The sequence below is a fragment of the Pelophylax lessonae genome (assembly GCF_965119305.1).
Source record: "Pelophylax lessonae genome assembly, chromosome: 1".
NCBI lineage: Eukaryota > Metazoa > Chordata > Amphibia > Anura > Ranidae > Pelophylax > Pelophylax lessonae.
Genome location: NC_138768.1, coordinates 374,571,811 through 374,585,088, shown reverse-complemented (window position 1 = coordinate 374,585,088; position 13,278 = coordinate 374,571,811). Strand labels below are relative to the sequence as shown.

At 45.9% G+C, this 13,278-nt stretch overlaps 1 protein-coding gene across 1 annotated transcript in view; it reads right to left on the bottom strand.

Moving 5' to 3' along the window:
• DMRT1 (doublesex and mab-3 related transcription factor 1) overlaps positions 1-13,278 on the bottom strand; it is a gene marked incomplete at both ends in the record, with an annotated part of 156,550 nt that overhangs the window by 67,362 nt on the left and 75,910 nt on the right. The window contains 2 exons of the mRNA XM_082245066.1: positions 6,206-6,228; positions 12,672-12,804. Of these exons, the coding sequence (XP_082101192.1) occupies positions 6,206-6,228; positions 12,672-12,804 (156 nt within the window). The remainder of the gene's footprint in view (positions 1-6,205; positions 6,229-12,671; positions 12,805-13,278) is intronic.

The following is a 13,278-nucleotide window of genomic DNA, read 5'->3' as shown; positions in this document are numbered from 1 at the left end:
GTGCTTCACCCGATTATGTGCAAATCCATCAATTGCTAAAATACGCACTCACCAGCAGTTGGTATATTTTAGGCCCTAATATGCCTCTGTGGGTTCTTATGATCTTGCCTGCGGTCCCGGTATCTATGGCAACCCCTCTCATGTATTTGTAAATTAAATGATAGCCATTATTGTGCAACTTCCATAAACCAGTTTATTGTTAAAATTAAAAGTATAACTATACACTCGCATATAATGGTGCCTCTAGACTGGCACTAAGTCTATCCAGCAGTCTCTGGGCTATGCACTGGAGCCGGCATGCGTTCCAAGCCTCCATCTCGTTACCGTGACAAGAAGCGCAAGTCCGTCATCCACGCTCCACTAGCCTCAACGCGTTTTGCAATACACATGCGTCATCAGGGAGCTTCCATTTGTACCTTTTTTTATAGGTTAGCGCAGCTATTTACAGTTTTTTCATGTTGTAAGCATTAGCTCTCTGCTGAATAGCCTGATATTAGGTTGTATTCTTTGGTTTGCGTTGACCGGCTAAAAGCAGGCTCCGTAGGATGTCTTAAACCCTAAGTGAACTGTTGGTATTTTTTTACTGTAGTTAATATAAACTATAAATATACTGTATACAGCAATACATATGGGTCTCTTATTTATTTATTTATTTTTTAATTATAAGTGCTATTTTTTTAACTATTAAGTGCTAAACATGCCACCCGCACCCCCTGGGGAACACTACTCTAATCAACAGAACCTTTTTTGCTACTTGAAAAAGAGTACCATACTTATTACTGTAAATGCAGTCCGGCTGGATTACAGTAACACAGTATATAATGTTTCACTTGGGCTGCAGGGAAAATTACAATATTCACACCAGAACGCAGTGCGCAAAAAAACATTTCCCGCACTGCGCTTTAAAATGCACTGCCTTTGCAACCTGCTGCGGGTGCCAATACATTGTTAATACCAAATGCAAATCACAAACGCTGTGCATTTGCTGGCACTAGATTGCATGGTACTGCAGCAACTTTCCAAAGTAGTGCATGCGCTACAGTTTGTGCGTTCTGGTGTGATTATCTGGACATTCAAATCAAATTGTGGACTGTTTTCCTATGCAAGTCTAGTGAGAACCAGTAATAAACCCAAAACCAAAAATGTAATATATACAATATATTACAGCTTACCAATTATTGGATGTGCTGGTTGCAGTTTTTATTTTTTATGCTTTTTCCCCTCTGTTTTCACGTGGTGATCTGGCCAGTTACACACCTCCTGTGTTAAGAGTGCCCCCATTCTGGATGACTGAGCACAGGGGGCACAGCAGACAGCTGCATTGTCAGTCTAGAGGTGGGGGAGAAGGGAGTGTTAAATGTACTAGCAGATTTAAAGCTGCATTCCAGGAATTCAGTTCCTTTGCAAAAAGTGAAGGCACACAATGAATAAAGTCCAGGGAGGTGCATGACAACTCTTGGATCTCTCGCTATTATTTATATTATACAGGGTTATAGTACTCCCAGAAAACAGCCATTGCTGATCCTTTTGGTCTCAGCATCTTCAACAGTAGAATCGCTTCAGATCTTATGCCTGCCCGTTCCCTCCTCCTGCCCAATCACAGAAGCCTTGGTAGCATGTGAACACATTCACAAATACAAAAGCTTCTGTGAATGTGCAGCAGAGGGGAGGGGCGAGAATAGCTACTCTGTGTGCTTTTCTCCCAGATCCCAGATTTTCTCTCTCTGACAGAGCAGTAAACACATCAGATAAAAAAGAAGAAGGGGAGAAACTGCGCTAAATATCAGAAAAAACAGGTAGCGGCAACTTAGTATGTGACAAACATCAAAAAATAGTGGATAAAGAAAGCTGCGCTTAGTGACACGAATAAATAAACAAGATTGAGTCCAAATAAGTCCCAAAAATCAGTATTGGTATACAAAACGATCAAATAAGGGTCCAGAATTTCAAGCGAAGATCCACAGGTGTAGATTACATATGAAATTACTGCTTACCAGATGCAGCAGTAAATTGGGCCTTGCGTGTATTTATCCAAGACTGATGGAAGTTTATGAAGAGTTCCTCCTCAGAAATTTCCGTCCCAAGATCACAAGTTGATGGATATATCAAATGAAAAATAAATAAAAATACATAGCGTGATACTGTATATTGAAAGTATATCTCCCGTGTGTATCAGACAAGGAAAGTGCTCATAGGAACCACCACCATCACAGGCTGCTTACCAGATGGAATATCAGAGAAAGCAAAAAACAACTAAAGCAATCCTGAATAAGCCAACAAACCAGCCACCACCTTAATCACAGTGTAATTATCAGATGGTGCAGGTATAAGGAGCATGTGAGGTCACTCTGATAGTTAAGGAACCTCTCAGGGCCGTTGACAGAAATCCCCGCTTACCAGATTGTGTATATATAGGTGCTTGTATCACAAATCAGAATGTCCCTGGATACGGTCACTTATCCCCTGTGGGCAGGTCCAGTCCCAGTGGTATCCGTCCCAGGATCACCGTTAGAGAAGTGATGGAATAAAGAACACAAACAAACACATAGCGTAATACTGTATAATATTGATAAAGAGAAACTCCCGTGTGTATCAGGAAAGGAAAGTGTCAATGAAAGCCACCACCATCACAGGCTGCTTACAAGATGGGAAAGCAAAATAAAGTAGAACTATCCAGAGCTGTCTCAGATGACAAAGACAAGCAAAGAGATGAGCTGAGCCACCACCTAGATCACAATTCAATTACCAGATGGTGCAGGAAAACAGGCATATATAAACACTCAGATGACCCGTGACCCCTTTAGGACCGTCACTAGAAATCCCTGCTTACCAGATATAGCAGAAAACACAAATCCGATATCCACAGGTAAGATTATCTATCCTCTGTGCATACGTTCCGTCCCTGGTGGTATAGATGGCTGACCCACAAACAAGGCTCCCAGATTCACATATAAACAATAGAGATGCCCATAGTGTAAAACCGTTTTTATTAGGACCAAAAAGTAAAAGTAATGCACTTACAAGTAGAGCATGTATGTATGCGCTGAATCGAGGCTGCCGACCGGACAGCTAGGAACACCCGCCTGAGCGTCTCAACGAGGTGACGTCAGCACGCCGCGACCGATGTACGTTTCGTCAAAGAATGACGTTCTCAAGGTACAGATACAAATAATGGAAATAAGTCCAGGAGATGTCGTGCACCTTTTGGACTTAACTTACAGCGTGCCTTCACTTACTACTAAGGACCTGAATTTCTAGGAATTCAGCTTTAAATACACAAATTGAAGCCAAACTCCATACACTATAAGCAGTTATAGCAAACAGTTTTTTTCCTTTTGGGATAAAGGTTTTACATAAAGAAATTAAAGCTAGTTATTATAAGAACCCCTGTCAGTGTTAAATCGTTTGTTTTATTTCTGGAAACTAACACATCTTGAAGAGAGCTTGGTCTTTTGAGAAACCCTAAAAAAGGAAAACAAATGCAACCATCACATCTAAGAATTGGTAAGCTCCAACATAATGTTTGCTTTTGGGTTTAATACTGCTGTAACACTCAGTCACTTCCTGAACTTTTGCAACCAGTATTCATACAACTTAGAAGAAAAGGAGAAAGGAAAATATGTAAAATTGAGCCTAAGCTCCATCTGCTGGCTGAATTTAACACTGTATAATATTCATATACAATATTTCATATTCACCTGACACAAAAAAAAAGAGAAAAAAACTTTCTTTGCATGTATTTCTTTTTTGTCTTAGCCATAAAATTGAATAACGTAATTATGTATAGAACCATTATACATTCCCATTAACGCCTGTGCTGAAAATACTCTCTGGGCTGCTGAAGTAGGGTAAAACTGTCAATTAACAAAACAAAAAAACTCAAAAGGGCTATAATTACATTGGTTACCCTAGAAACAAGAAATGCTATGAGCTGACTTGTGCAAATGTACAGACAATGTAACTTACAGAACAATAAACAGACTGCTAAAATAAAAGTGTTCTGCTTCTTAGCAAAAAATAATCTATATTGATCTCAGTTTCCTAAAAAAATTGAATCACAGCAGAAGTTTCCAGCACAATAAAACAGCTTACTGGAAACTCTTGCTGTCTATTATAAACTTGAATCACGTACTGCGGCACTAAGGAAAAGAAAAAAGACCAGACACAAGCTTGAATCATTGCAAATGCTGGCGTGGCTTTGAGAGGAAACATCTATATCTGTCCACGTTGATAGACATACTTAATTAACCTCTGCTATACTGTTCCAAGCTACTATTAAAGACAAAATCATTGACCCATAAACAATATGTTGCCATCAGAATCTCAAATTGCTGTGACACCATAGAGATATAGCTCTATCAGCAATATGTGAGAAGAAGAAAAAATCTTTTATATTACCTGCACCAAGAAATATGGCTTCTATTTATGTCACACATGAGCTGTCAGAAACACTATGATACTTTTAGAATAAATCTGCAGGCTGGAGGACATAATAATACATATTCTATGACTTCTAGACAAGCGGAACATTCATCCAGACAGAACACACTGTATATCCCTCTTTTCAATGATTTTTATTTTTATTCTTCATCATCCATTTATATCAAGATAAGCAGAAGATAGCAGTTAGGAGAACCATCTTTTTAAAGCAGACTTGTGACATAAACTTGACCAGTCTACCATTAAAGGGCACTTCTAGCGAAAACTCATATTTTTGGTACAGGTATTGCTTTTGTGAGCTTCAGTTAGCTGATGGTTTCTCACATTTCCTGCAGACATAAAGTATACCTCTTGCATTTTAGATTGAGTAAGGTTAGGGTTTTTTGCCATCTGTATCCCAATGGGGAGATTTCCCTTCTTGTCCCATCACCACAACAAGAAGTGGGAGGAATTCACTCCAAAGTAAGGAAAATCCCTGGGAGTCACCAAGGTCACCAGAACTAGTGTCCCTATAGGAAGATATACCCTTTATTCCTGTTCTTGTGACTATTTACAATTTGGGACCTTCTTTTACTTTCAATGATAATGGTCACCAGTTGCCTGTCTTTCACTTTCACTGATAAAGGTCACCAGGACAAATAGAGAGCCTTTTCTCCAAGATGGTCGGTCCTCAATAAAACAGAAAGCAGCTTTCTGCGGTGCTACGCTGCTGTGGTGATGCCCTCGTGAAACCAATAAGCAAACACAGGGGTGCACTGACCTAGTGCATTATCCTTTAGAAGGTTTATTAAAAAAGAAACTTTAAAATACTCACAAACGAGTTCTTGATAAAAACATATCACACAATGCAGTCCTCAGCATAGAGATCCAAGGGTGAGCCGTCCCCTGAAGTCGTGAAGGCTTACGCGTTTCGAGGCTCTGAGGAAGAAGCTAAGCCTCGAAACGTGTAAGCCTTCACGACTTCAGGGGACGGCTCACCCTTGGATCTCTATGCTGAGGACTACATTCCTTGTGTGATATGCTTTTATCAAGAACTCGTTTGTGAGTATTTTCAAGTTTCTTTTTAATAAACCTTCTAAAGGATAATGCACTAGGCTGGTGCCCCCCCTGTGTTCGCTTGTTGTTTTCAGTGATTCCAGACTACCCTGGTCGTTCAAGGGGCAGCAAGGCCAAAGCGTTTTCCTGGGTTGCCGTGTTGATAGCTCCAAAAACAGCCACAAGATCGTAGCAGAGGTGGACAAAAAGACTACACTACTCAGAGCGCAAGGAACTGGTGCTTTGCACCAAACATTTGTGTGGTGATGCCCTCTTGGTAGGAGGTGGAAAGGATACCCTGAACTCACAGTGTAGTATGTCCAGTGAATTCAAAAAAAAGGGCAAAAAATTAATTTACTTCAGGGGACTGAATATGAGTATTGCAGACCTAGCTAGTTGTTTTACATTGGCTTTTGGACATAAAAAAATCAGCCCCAAGTTGGGCTTTAAGGGATTTATGACTAATTTATGTCCCATAATGAGTTTTCATTTATGGTCGCATCTTACTCCATCTGCCACAAAAGGGGTGTTCACACTGGTGTTGTTGCATTCTCCATGTTGGGAACAAAACTAAAAATACAACATGGAGCCCTTATCCACCTGGCACAGCAGGAGTACATAATTTATGTTTTTTACAGCTTAAATGCAATTCAAGTAGCAATTACATTGATCCATAAAAGGACTAGATATAATATATAAGTAACCACAATGACTAAGCAGCTTTACCTACCTGCAGGATACTCAAAGATATTGCTGTAAGAAGAAAAAATATAATTTTTGTAAGAACTTACCATAAAATTATTTTCTCTGAGTCCTCTGATAGTCACCGCCCGCTCAGTCAGCCTTCACTAGTGGGTAATGGCGCCCTCTGCAGGAGCAAGCTAGGCAGTTTGAAAGGTTAATAAAAAACTTTTTTATACTTAGACACACCTCTAGGGGGCCATCCCTCAGCCATTATTCTGATCCAGTTATCACTGTTCCTCAGTTTGTAGCAAGCAGTACCAGAAGGCAACAACCCCCAGATCCAAGAACCAGAGGGGCGGGGGTGGCGACTGTCAGAGGACTCAGAGAAAATAATTTTACGGTAAGTTCTTACAAAAATTCTATTTTCTCTTACGTCCTCTGACAGTCGCTGCCTGTTCAGTCAGCCTTCACTAGTGGGTGTGTGAGGGGTGGGAAGACGCAACTTACCGAAAAGGTAACGAAACAACCGGGCCAGAAAACAACCTGAGACCACAGGGCAACAAAGCTCAAAACGGGAGCTAACCCAGAAACAACAAAAAACATCCCAGGAAGAGACAGAAAAAAACACGTCTCTTCAAACAACCGCCGCAATCAAAACCTTGCGGCCAAAGGAAGCATCCGAGGATGCCAGTACAACAATTCCGTAGAATTTTGTGAAAGTGTGCACCGACAACCAGGTCGCTGCTTTGTACGCCTGAGCCAATCAACTGACCTTTGATCGTAGTTAGCGCAAGACGCTGATTTACACCCTCCTGCAGGAAGGCCAAAAATCCCCCCCCCCCCCCACCGAAAAAGAACGAGGATGGAAACCATACGACTCGCACCAGGCAATATGATAACGTTTTCTAGAGGTAGCTTTCTGAGCCTTCAATAAGGTAAGAATGACAGCATTTGGGAGACCTTTGTCCCTCAAGACGTGGCTTTCAACAGCCACGCCATCAAGCCAGAGACTGTAAGGCAGGATGAAAGATCGGCCCTTGAGACAGTAGATCCTCGCACAGCGAAAGCCGCCAGGGAGGCTTGACGACCATCTGCACGATGTCTGCGTACCAAGACCAGTGCGGCCAGTCTGGGGCCACCAGAATTACTTGAATCCGTTCCGACGCCAACCTGCGGAGGAACCTGGATAACAGCTGAATCGGAGGGAAGGCATAAATCAGCCGATACGATACCAAGGCACTAACACCTCAGTGGCGTCCGCCAGAGGATCGTGTGTTCTGGCCACGAACCTTCCCACCTTGGTGTTGAAACGGGACGCGAACAGATCTATGTCTGGAGACCCCCACCGGGCACACAGGAGGCAAAACACCTCCAGATGCAGGGACCATTCCCCCTGGTCTGGGGTCTGGCGACTCAGATAGACCGCCTGCCAGTTGTCCACCCCCGGAATGTGGACTGCCGAAATCGCAGAATGCGTCTCGGCCCAAGCTAGGATCTCGGCCACTTCCCTGGCCGCTTGGGCACTCTTGGTGCCCCTTTGATGATTGATGTACGCTACAGCCGAGAGCAGAGTTGACCTACGGAACAAGCACAGCATAAATGCACGGAGCTTCAAAACGTTCATCGGCAAGGAAGCCTCCTCCGCCGGCCACGTCCCCTGGACACAAAGCGTGCCCAGAACTCCACCCCAGCCCCTCAGGCTGGCATTCGTGGTGATCACCGTCCACAGCAAAGGCCTGGAAGGACTTGCTTTGTGTCAGAGGTGGTGACAGGAGCCATCACAAAATATCCGATCTTGCGAGGGGGCTCAGAGAAATCCTCCTGTCCGACTGAGGTGTTCTGTCCCACCTGGCAAGAATCTCTGCTTGCAGAGTTCTCGTGTGAAACTGAGCAAAAGGGATAGCCTCGAAAGCTGAAAACATCAGACCCAGAGACCGCATGCAGGCCCGCAGAGAGGAGAGATCGTTGTCCCTGAGGGACCTGATCTCGCCCTGCAAGATCCAGAGCTTGTCCTCCGGGAGAAAGACTTTCACCTGAGTGGAGTCCAGGACCATCCCCAGGTGCGGGAGGCGAATCGAAGGAGTCAGAGACGACTTCTGGAAGTTGAAGGTCCACCCGAATTCCTGGAGCAACCGAATCGTGATCGACAGATCGATCGTCAGCGTGGCACACGAGCTCGACTTGAACGGGAGGTTGTCCAAATAACCGAGGATCGCAATCCCCTTTAAACGCAGTAAAGCCAGCACTGGAGCCAAAACCTTGGTGAATACCCTGGGAGCCGAAGCGAGGCCGAAGGGCAACGCCACAAACTGATAATGCGCCTCTGCCACCACGAAGCGGAGGTACCGCTGGTGACCCTTGCAGATAGGGATGTGCAGATACACATCTTTCAATTCGATGGAGGCCAGAAAATCCCTTGGACTCAACGATGCCACCACCGACCAGATGGATTCCATCCGGAACTTCTGTACCCTCACAAAACAGTTCAACGACTTTAGGTCCAGGACCGGACGCACTTTGCCCCCTTTTCTGGGCACCGTGAACAGATTGGAGTAAAAACCGCGAAACCTGTCCTGTGCAGGGACTGGCACAATGACTTCTTGAGCAAGAAGATCTTGAACCGCCCCCTTGAGATCCCTGAAACGATCGGGAGTCAGATGAAGATTTGATGGAAAGAATCTGTCGAAGCTCGATCTTGTACCCTGAGCGAATCAGTTTGTGAACCCACCTGTCCTGGATGCGGGACAATCAGGGTTCCTGAAAAATAACGCAGACACCCCACCCCCCACCCCTGAAACGGGTGAGGGCGTTCCTTCAGGCAGAGGTGGACTGGGCCGCCGAACCGGCCTGACCGCCCTTGGTCTTACCTGACCATGGCTTCTTGTTACCACCCGAGGACTTGAAGGACTTCCCTTTATCCTGTGCCCCGAAGGCACGAAAGGAACCACGATGAGCTTTAAAGGAAGAGCCCTGCCTAGCACGGGGGGATTTACCCTTAGAGGTCTGGGGCAAAAGATTACTCTTGCCCCCCCGTAAGCCCTTAGATCAACTCATTTAGAGTGTCCCCCAAAAAGTCGATTACCCGCATAAGGGACATCAGACACAGTCTTTTTGGAAGCATGGTCAGCCGACAAGCTTTTAAGCCAAACAATGCGGCGGATCACAACCCCGACCGCAGACAACCGTGCGACCAAAGGGGCCCCGTCTAGGGCCCCATCACACAGGCACATCACAGCCTGGGTCACTTGATCCACCATGTCTAGGGCAGCCGGAGATACAGACTCCGCCACCAACGTGTGCCTCAGCGCCCTGGTCCATTCCACGGCAGCTTGGGAGACCATCACTGAAGTGAATACCGGTTTTAGCAGGGAGCCCGCCACCAAGTAGATATGGTGGGAAAGCGTCTCCGTACGCCTATCAGCTGGATCCCTAAACACGGGGAGTCCTCCACGGTCATTAAAGTGGACTTATTTAGTCTAGAAACAGTGTGGTCCACCTTAGGGGACACCGTCCAACGATTATCAACAGGATCCGCAAAGGGATAACGTTACTTAAACCGCTTAGGCACTGTTATCATATGCTTAATGCAACGCCATTGGTCGTTCACGGTTTTGTGAAACTCCTCGGGAAAGGGGAAAACCCGACCTGACTTCTGGCTTTGCGGAACCCAAAGGAAACCCGCTTACCCGACAGGGAGGGCTCATCATGCAGATTCAAAGTCTCCCTAACGGAGCTAACGAGTGCATTAACCGTGGCACGTTCCCATGCCGCCGAAGAGGAGGTCTCTTCCTCCTCCCCATCTGAATGTGAGGACTGAGACCCCTCAGGGGGGACAATTTCTGTAGCAACCAAATCAGGCTCTGAGTCAGAAGACTGTGAGGGCATAGGCCATTTTTGAGAAGTGCGTTCAGACATCAGCAGATCCACTTTGGATGCCAAAGTCGCAAGAGCAGCAGAAAACGAGGCCACGGAAGAGGATTCAGGAGTACCTAAAGCCACAATCAGATCCGTGGGGAATTTGTTGTCCCGGGAGTCCATAATTGCCTTTAAAAATTAATGGGACGCTGGCCCTTTAAAACGGCAGTTCCTGTGGACCCCCACCGCAACTTGCACTACCTGTAGAGCCCCTTCAGAGAAGGTAATAGCCACAAGAGAAAACAGTTTTAGCAGGCTAGTGCCCGAGAAAACAGAAAAAATCCCCCACAGTGTCAGTATACTTGCCACATGCTGCTCAGTGAAAAAAGGAAAGGAGAGAGGAAGTGATCTCACACCCATAGAGACCTATGCCTGTCCTGAGCCACAAGAAAATGGTGCCTAATGGGAGGAATCACAGGCAAAATGGCTGCCGCCCTTACTAGGCGTTTGCCCACACCCAAAATGGCGCCCGATCGGTGCCAGAACAGGGATCTAAAATGGCTGCTGCCCTTACAATGAGCCCAGCCAGGCTGCCCTCAACCAAGATGGCAGCCGCGCTAAAACTGCGCCAATTAAGGCATACAATCACTATCTGGCCACCACACGGAACCCCAGAGAGGACCCCTGGAAGCTACAGAGTCCCCCAGGTACAGCTAGTGCACTGCACAGCGCCCTCAACATATGACGGCGTGTCAGGATAATACAACCACCTTCCGGCCGTCAATTCCCTATAGGGCGGGCGGGAAGTGGTTAAAAGGAGAATCCTCCACCGCCAAAAGTGTGGCCTTATTTAGTCTGGAAACCTGAGAATCCACCAACAGTTTTTTCAGAAGAGACTCCTCAAAAGGGATATCTCCTAGCAAAACGCTTACGTATTCCAACCATGCGTTTCAGGGAACCCCATTGACTAGTGACAATCTCTGCAAAATAGGCAGGAGAGGGAAACACCTTAGTCACCTTGGAAGATTTGCGTGTGCCAAACTGCACCGGCGTCGCCGACTCAGCTGCAGCTGAGTCCTCCAACTTTAAAGTTTCCCGCACTGACACAATCAAGGCATCCACCAGCACTTTTTCATGCATGGCTGCAGAGGAGGACTCATCCTCACAATTAGAGCACTCAGCGTGCGTGGACGCAGACCCAGTGGGCTGACTCTCGTCCGCGGCGGCCAAATCCACCTCAGAGTCTGAGGAAGCAGAGGATATAGGTGAAGGCGGGGGGTGCTTCTTGCCAGGCCTCCTTTGCAGGGCCATATCTACTTTGGATACCAGCGACGGCAGGGTTGCCGTCATGGGCGCCAGGGCAGACTGGGACCCAGAGGGTCCTGCAGCTTCCAGGAGTGTATTGGGTGGTGAGATGAGCTCCATAAGCTCCAGGACCATAACGGATTAAACGGAACCGCGGGGGCAAGGGGAGGGGATAGGGGGCAGATGAGGGCACCTACACAGGGGAACCCCGCTAAGGAGAAGGGGGAAAAGTATGGGGGGGGGGAGGACACAGGAGGGGCCCCACCATTCCCAGGGAGGGCCCGCGACCACCCCACAAGTCCGCATTAATCGGTTCATCACTTTTTTGGATAATGCTCCAGTTTTTATAGACATAGATTTGTTGCCCCTTGTCCCTAAACAATATATGTGGAAACGAAATGACTCATTGATCCAAACTCCGGCGGTTATTGAGGAGGTCTCTAGAGAATTGAGACACTTCTTCTCATCTAACTTTAATTCAGATAGTGCTCCTATGATGGTGTGGGAGGCACATAAGGGGTTCATCAGGGAGTCCTGATTAGGATTGGGTCCTGACTCAAGAAGGAAAAAGCCAAACAAATCGTTGATCTCCTGGGGAAGATCAGGGCCCTAGAGGCCACCCATAAGAAATCGATTACCGATAAGACTAACAGACCTCACGGTTCTTAGAAACCAATTACGATCTCTTGCTTTGGACAGAGCTAAAGCCACGCTTGCAAAATGTAGAGGCACCTTTTATGAACATAGCAACAAGTATGGAAAGCTACTGGCACATGCACTTAGAGCTCAGCAAGCTCACACGGTTATCTCTGAGATTTTTAATGAAAATCAACAAAAGGTCCATGCGACGGAAGAAATTGCAAAGGTTTCCAAAGGTATTATACTTCCTTGTATAATCTTCCAAATCCTAAGTCCACTATCACTGACTCCACCAAACGGAAGACAACACGGGACTGCATACAGAAATCTGGGTTGCACTGCCTTTCAGACAAGGAGCAGGCTGCATTAGAGAAGCCTCGTTCAGCAGCAGAAAAGGCTTTGGCTAATGCACAAATGCATTCCGGTAAAGCAGCGGGCCCATATGGGTATTCCCTCCTATAATATAAAACCTTTGGACTCCACATTTCTTTCGGCATACAATGCTGCGGGAGCGGGGCTTCCTAGAAGACACGCTCCGTGCACATATCACAGTGATTGCGAAGGAGGGAAAATGATCGCCCAATTCCTCTTTTAAACATCAACCTTAAACTATTCATCAAAATCCTTTCGATGTGCCTGATTAAACTGATCCCCCAATTAGTTAACTCTGACCAAGTGGGGCTCGTTCCTACAAGGGAAGCTCGAGACAATACCACTAAGACTATCAACTTCATCCATGCTGCTCAGACGTGAAAGATCCCCTTGTTGCTCCTCTCGACCGAAGCAGAGAAGGCATTTGATTGAGTGAATTGGGTCTTCTTGATAGAGACTCTTAAACATATCGGTCTAGATCAAGGAATGATGAATTGGATTGATACTATTTACTCTCCTTCTGCTCAAGTAAAAGTGAATGGTTATCTCTCCTCATCTTTCGGGGTATCTAATGGGATGTGCCAGGGGTGTCCCCTCTCTCCCCTGATTTTTATCCCTGCCCTAGAGCCCTTTCTACACTCAATTAAGAATAATCCAGAAGTCACTGGCCTCCATCTAGGGGGGACTTTGTCCCCTAAAATTGAGGCATACGTGGAGGACTTACTGTTCTTTTTGTCTAATACCCTGGTATCCATCCCGAATCTGCTCTCAGAATTGAAGACCTATGAGACACTCTTTTTTTTTGGGTCAACTATCACAAATCGTATAAATATGCCGTACTCACTAACTACTCTACTTCGGATTGATTTTCCCTTCAAATGGGCCTCTACGCACATAAAATACCTGGGCATCTTTCTACCTAGCAAGGTAGAAGATATATTTTCACTC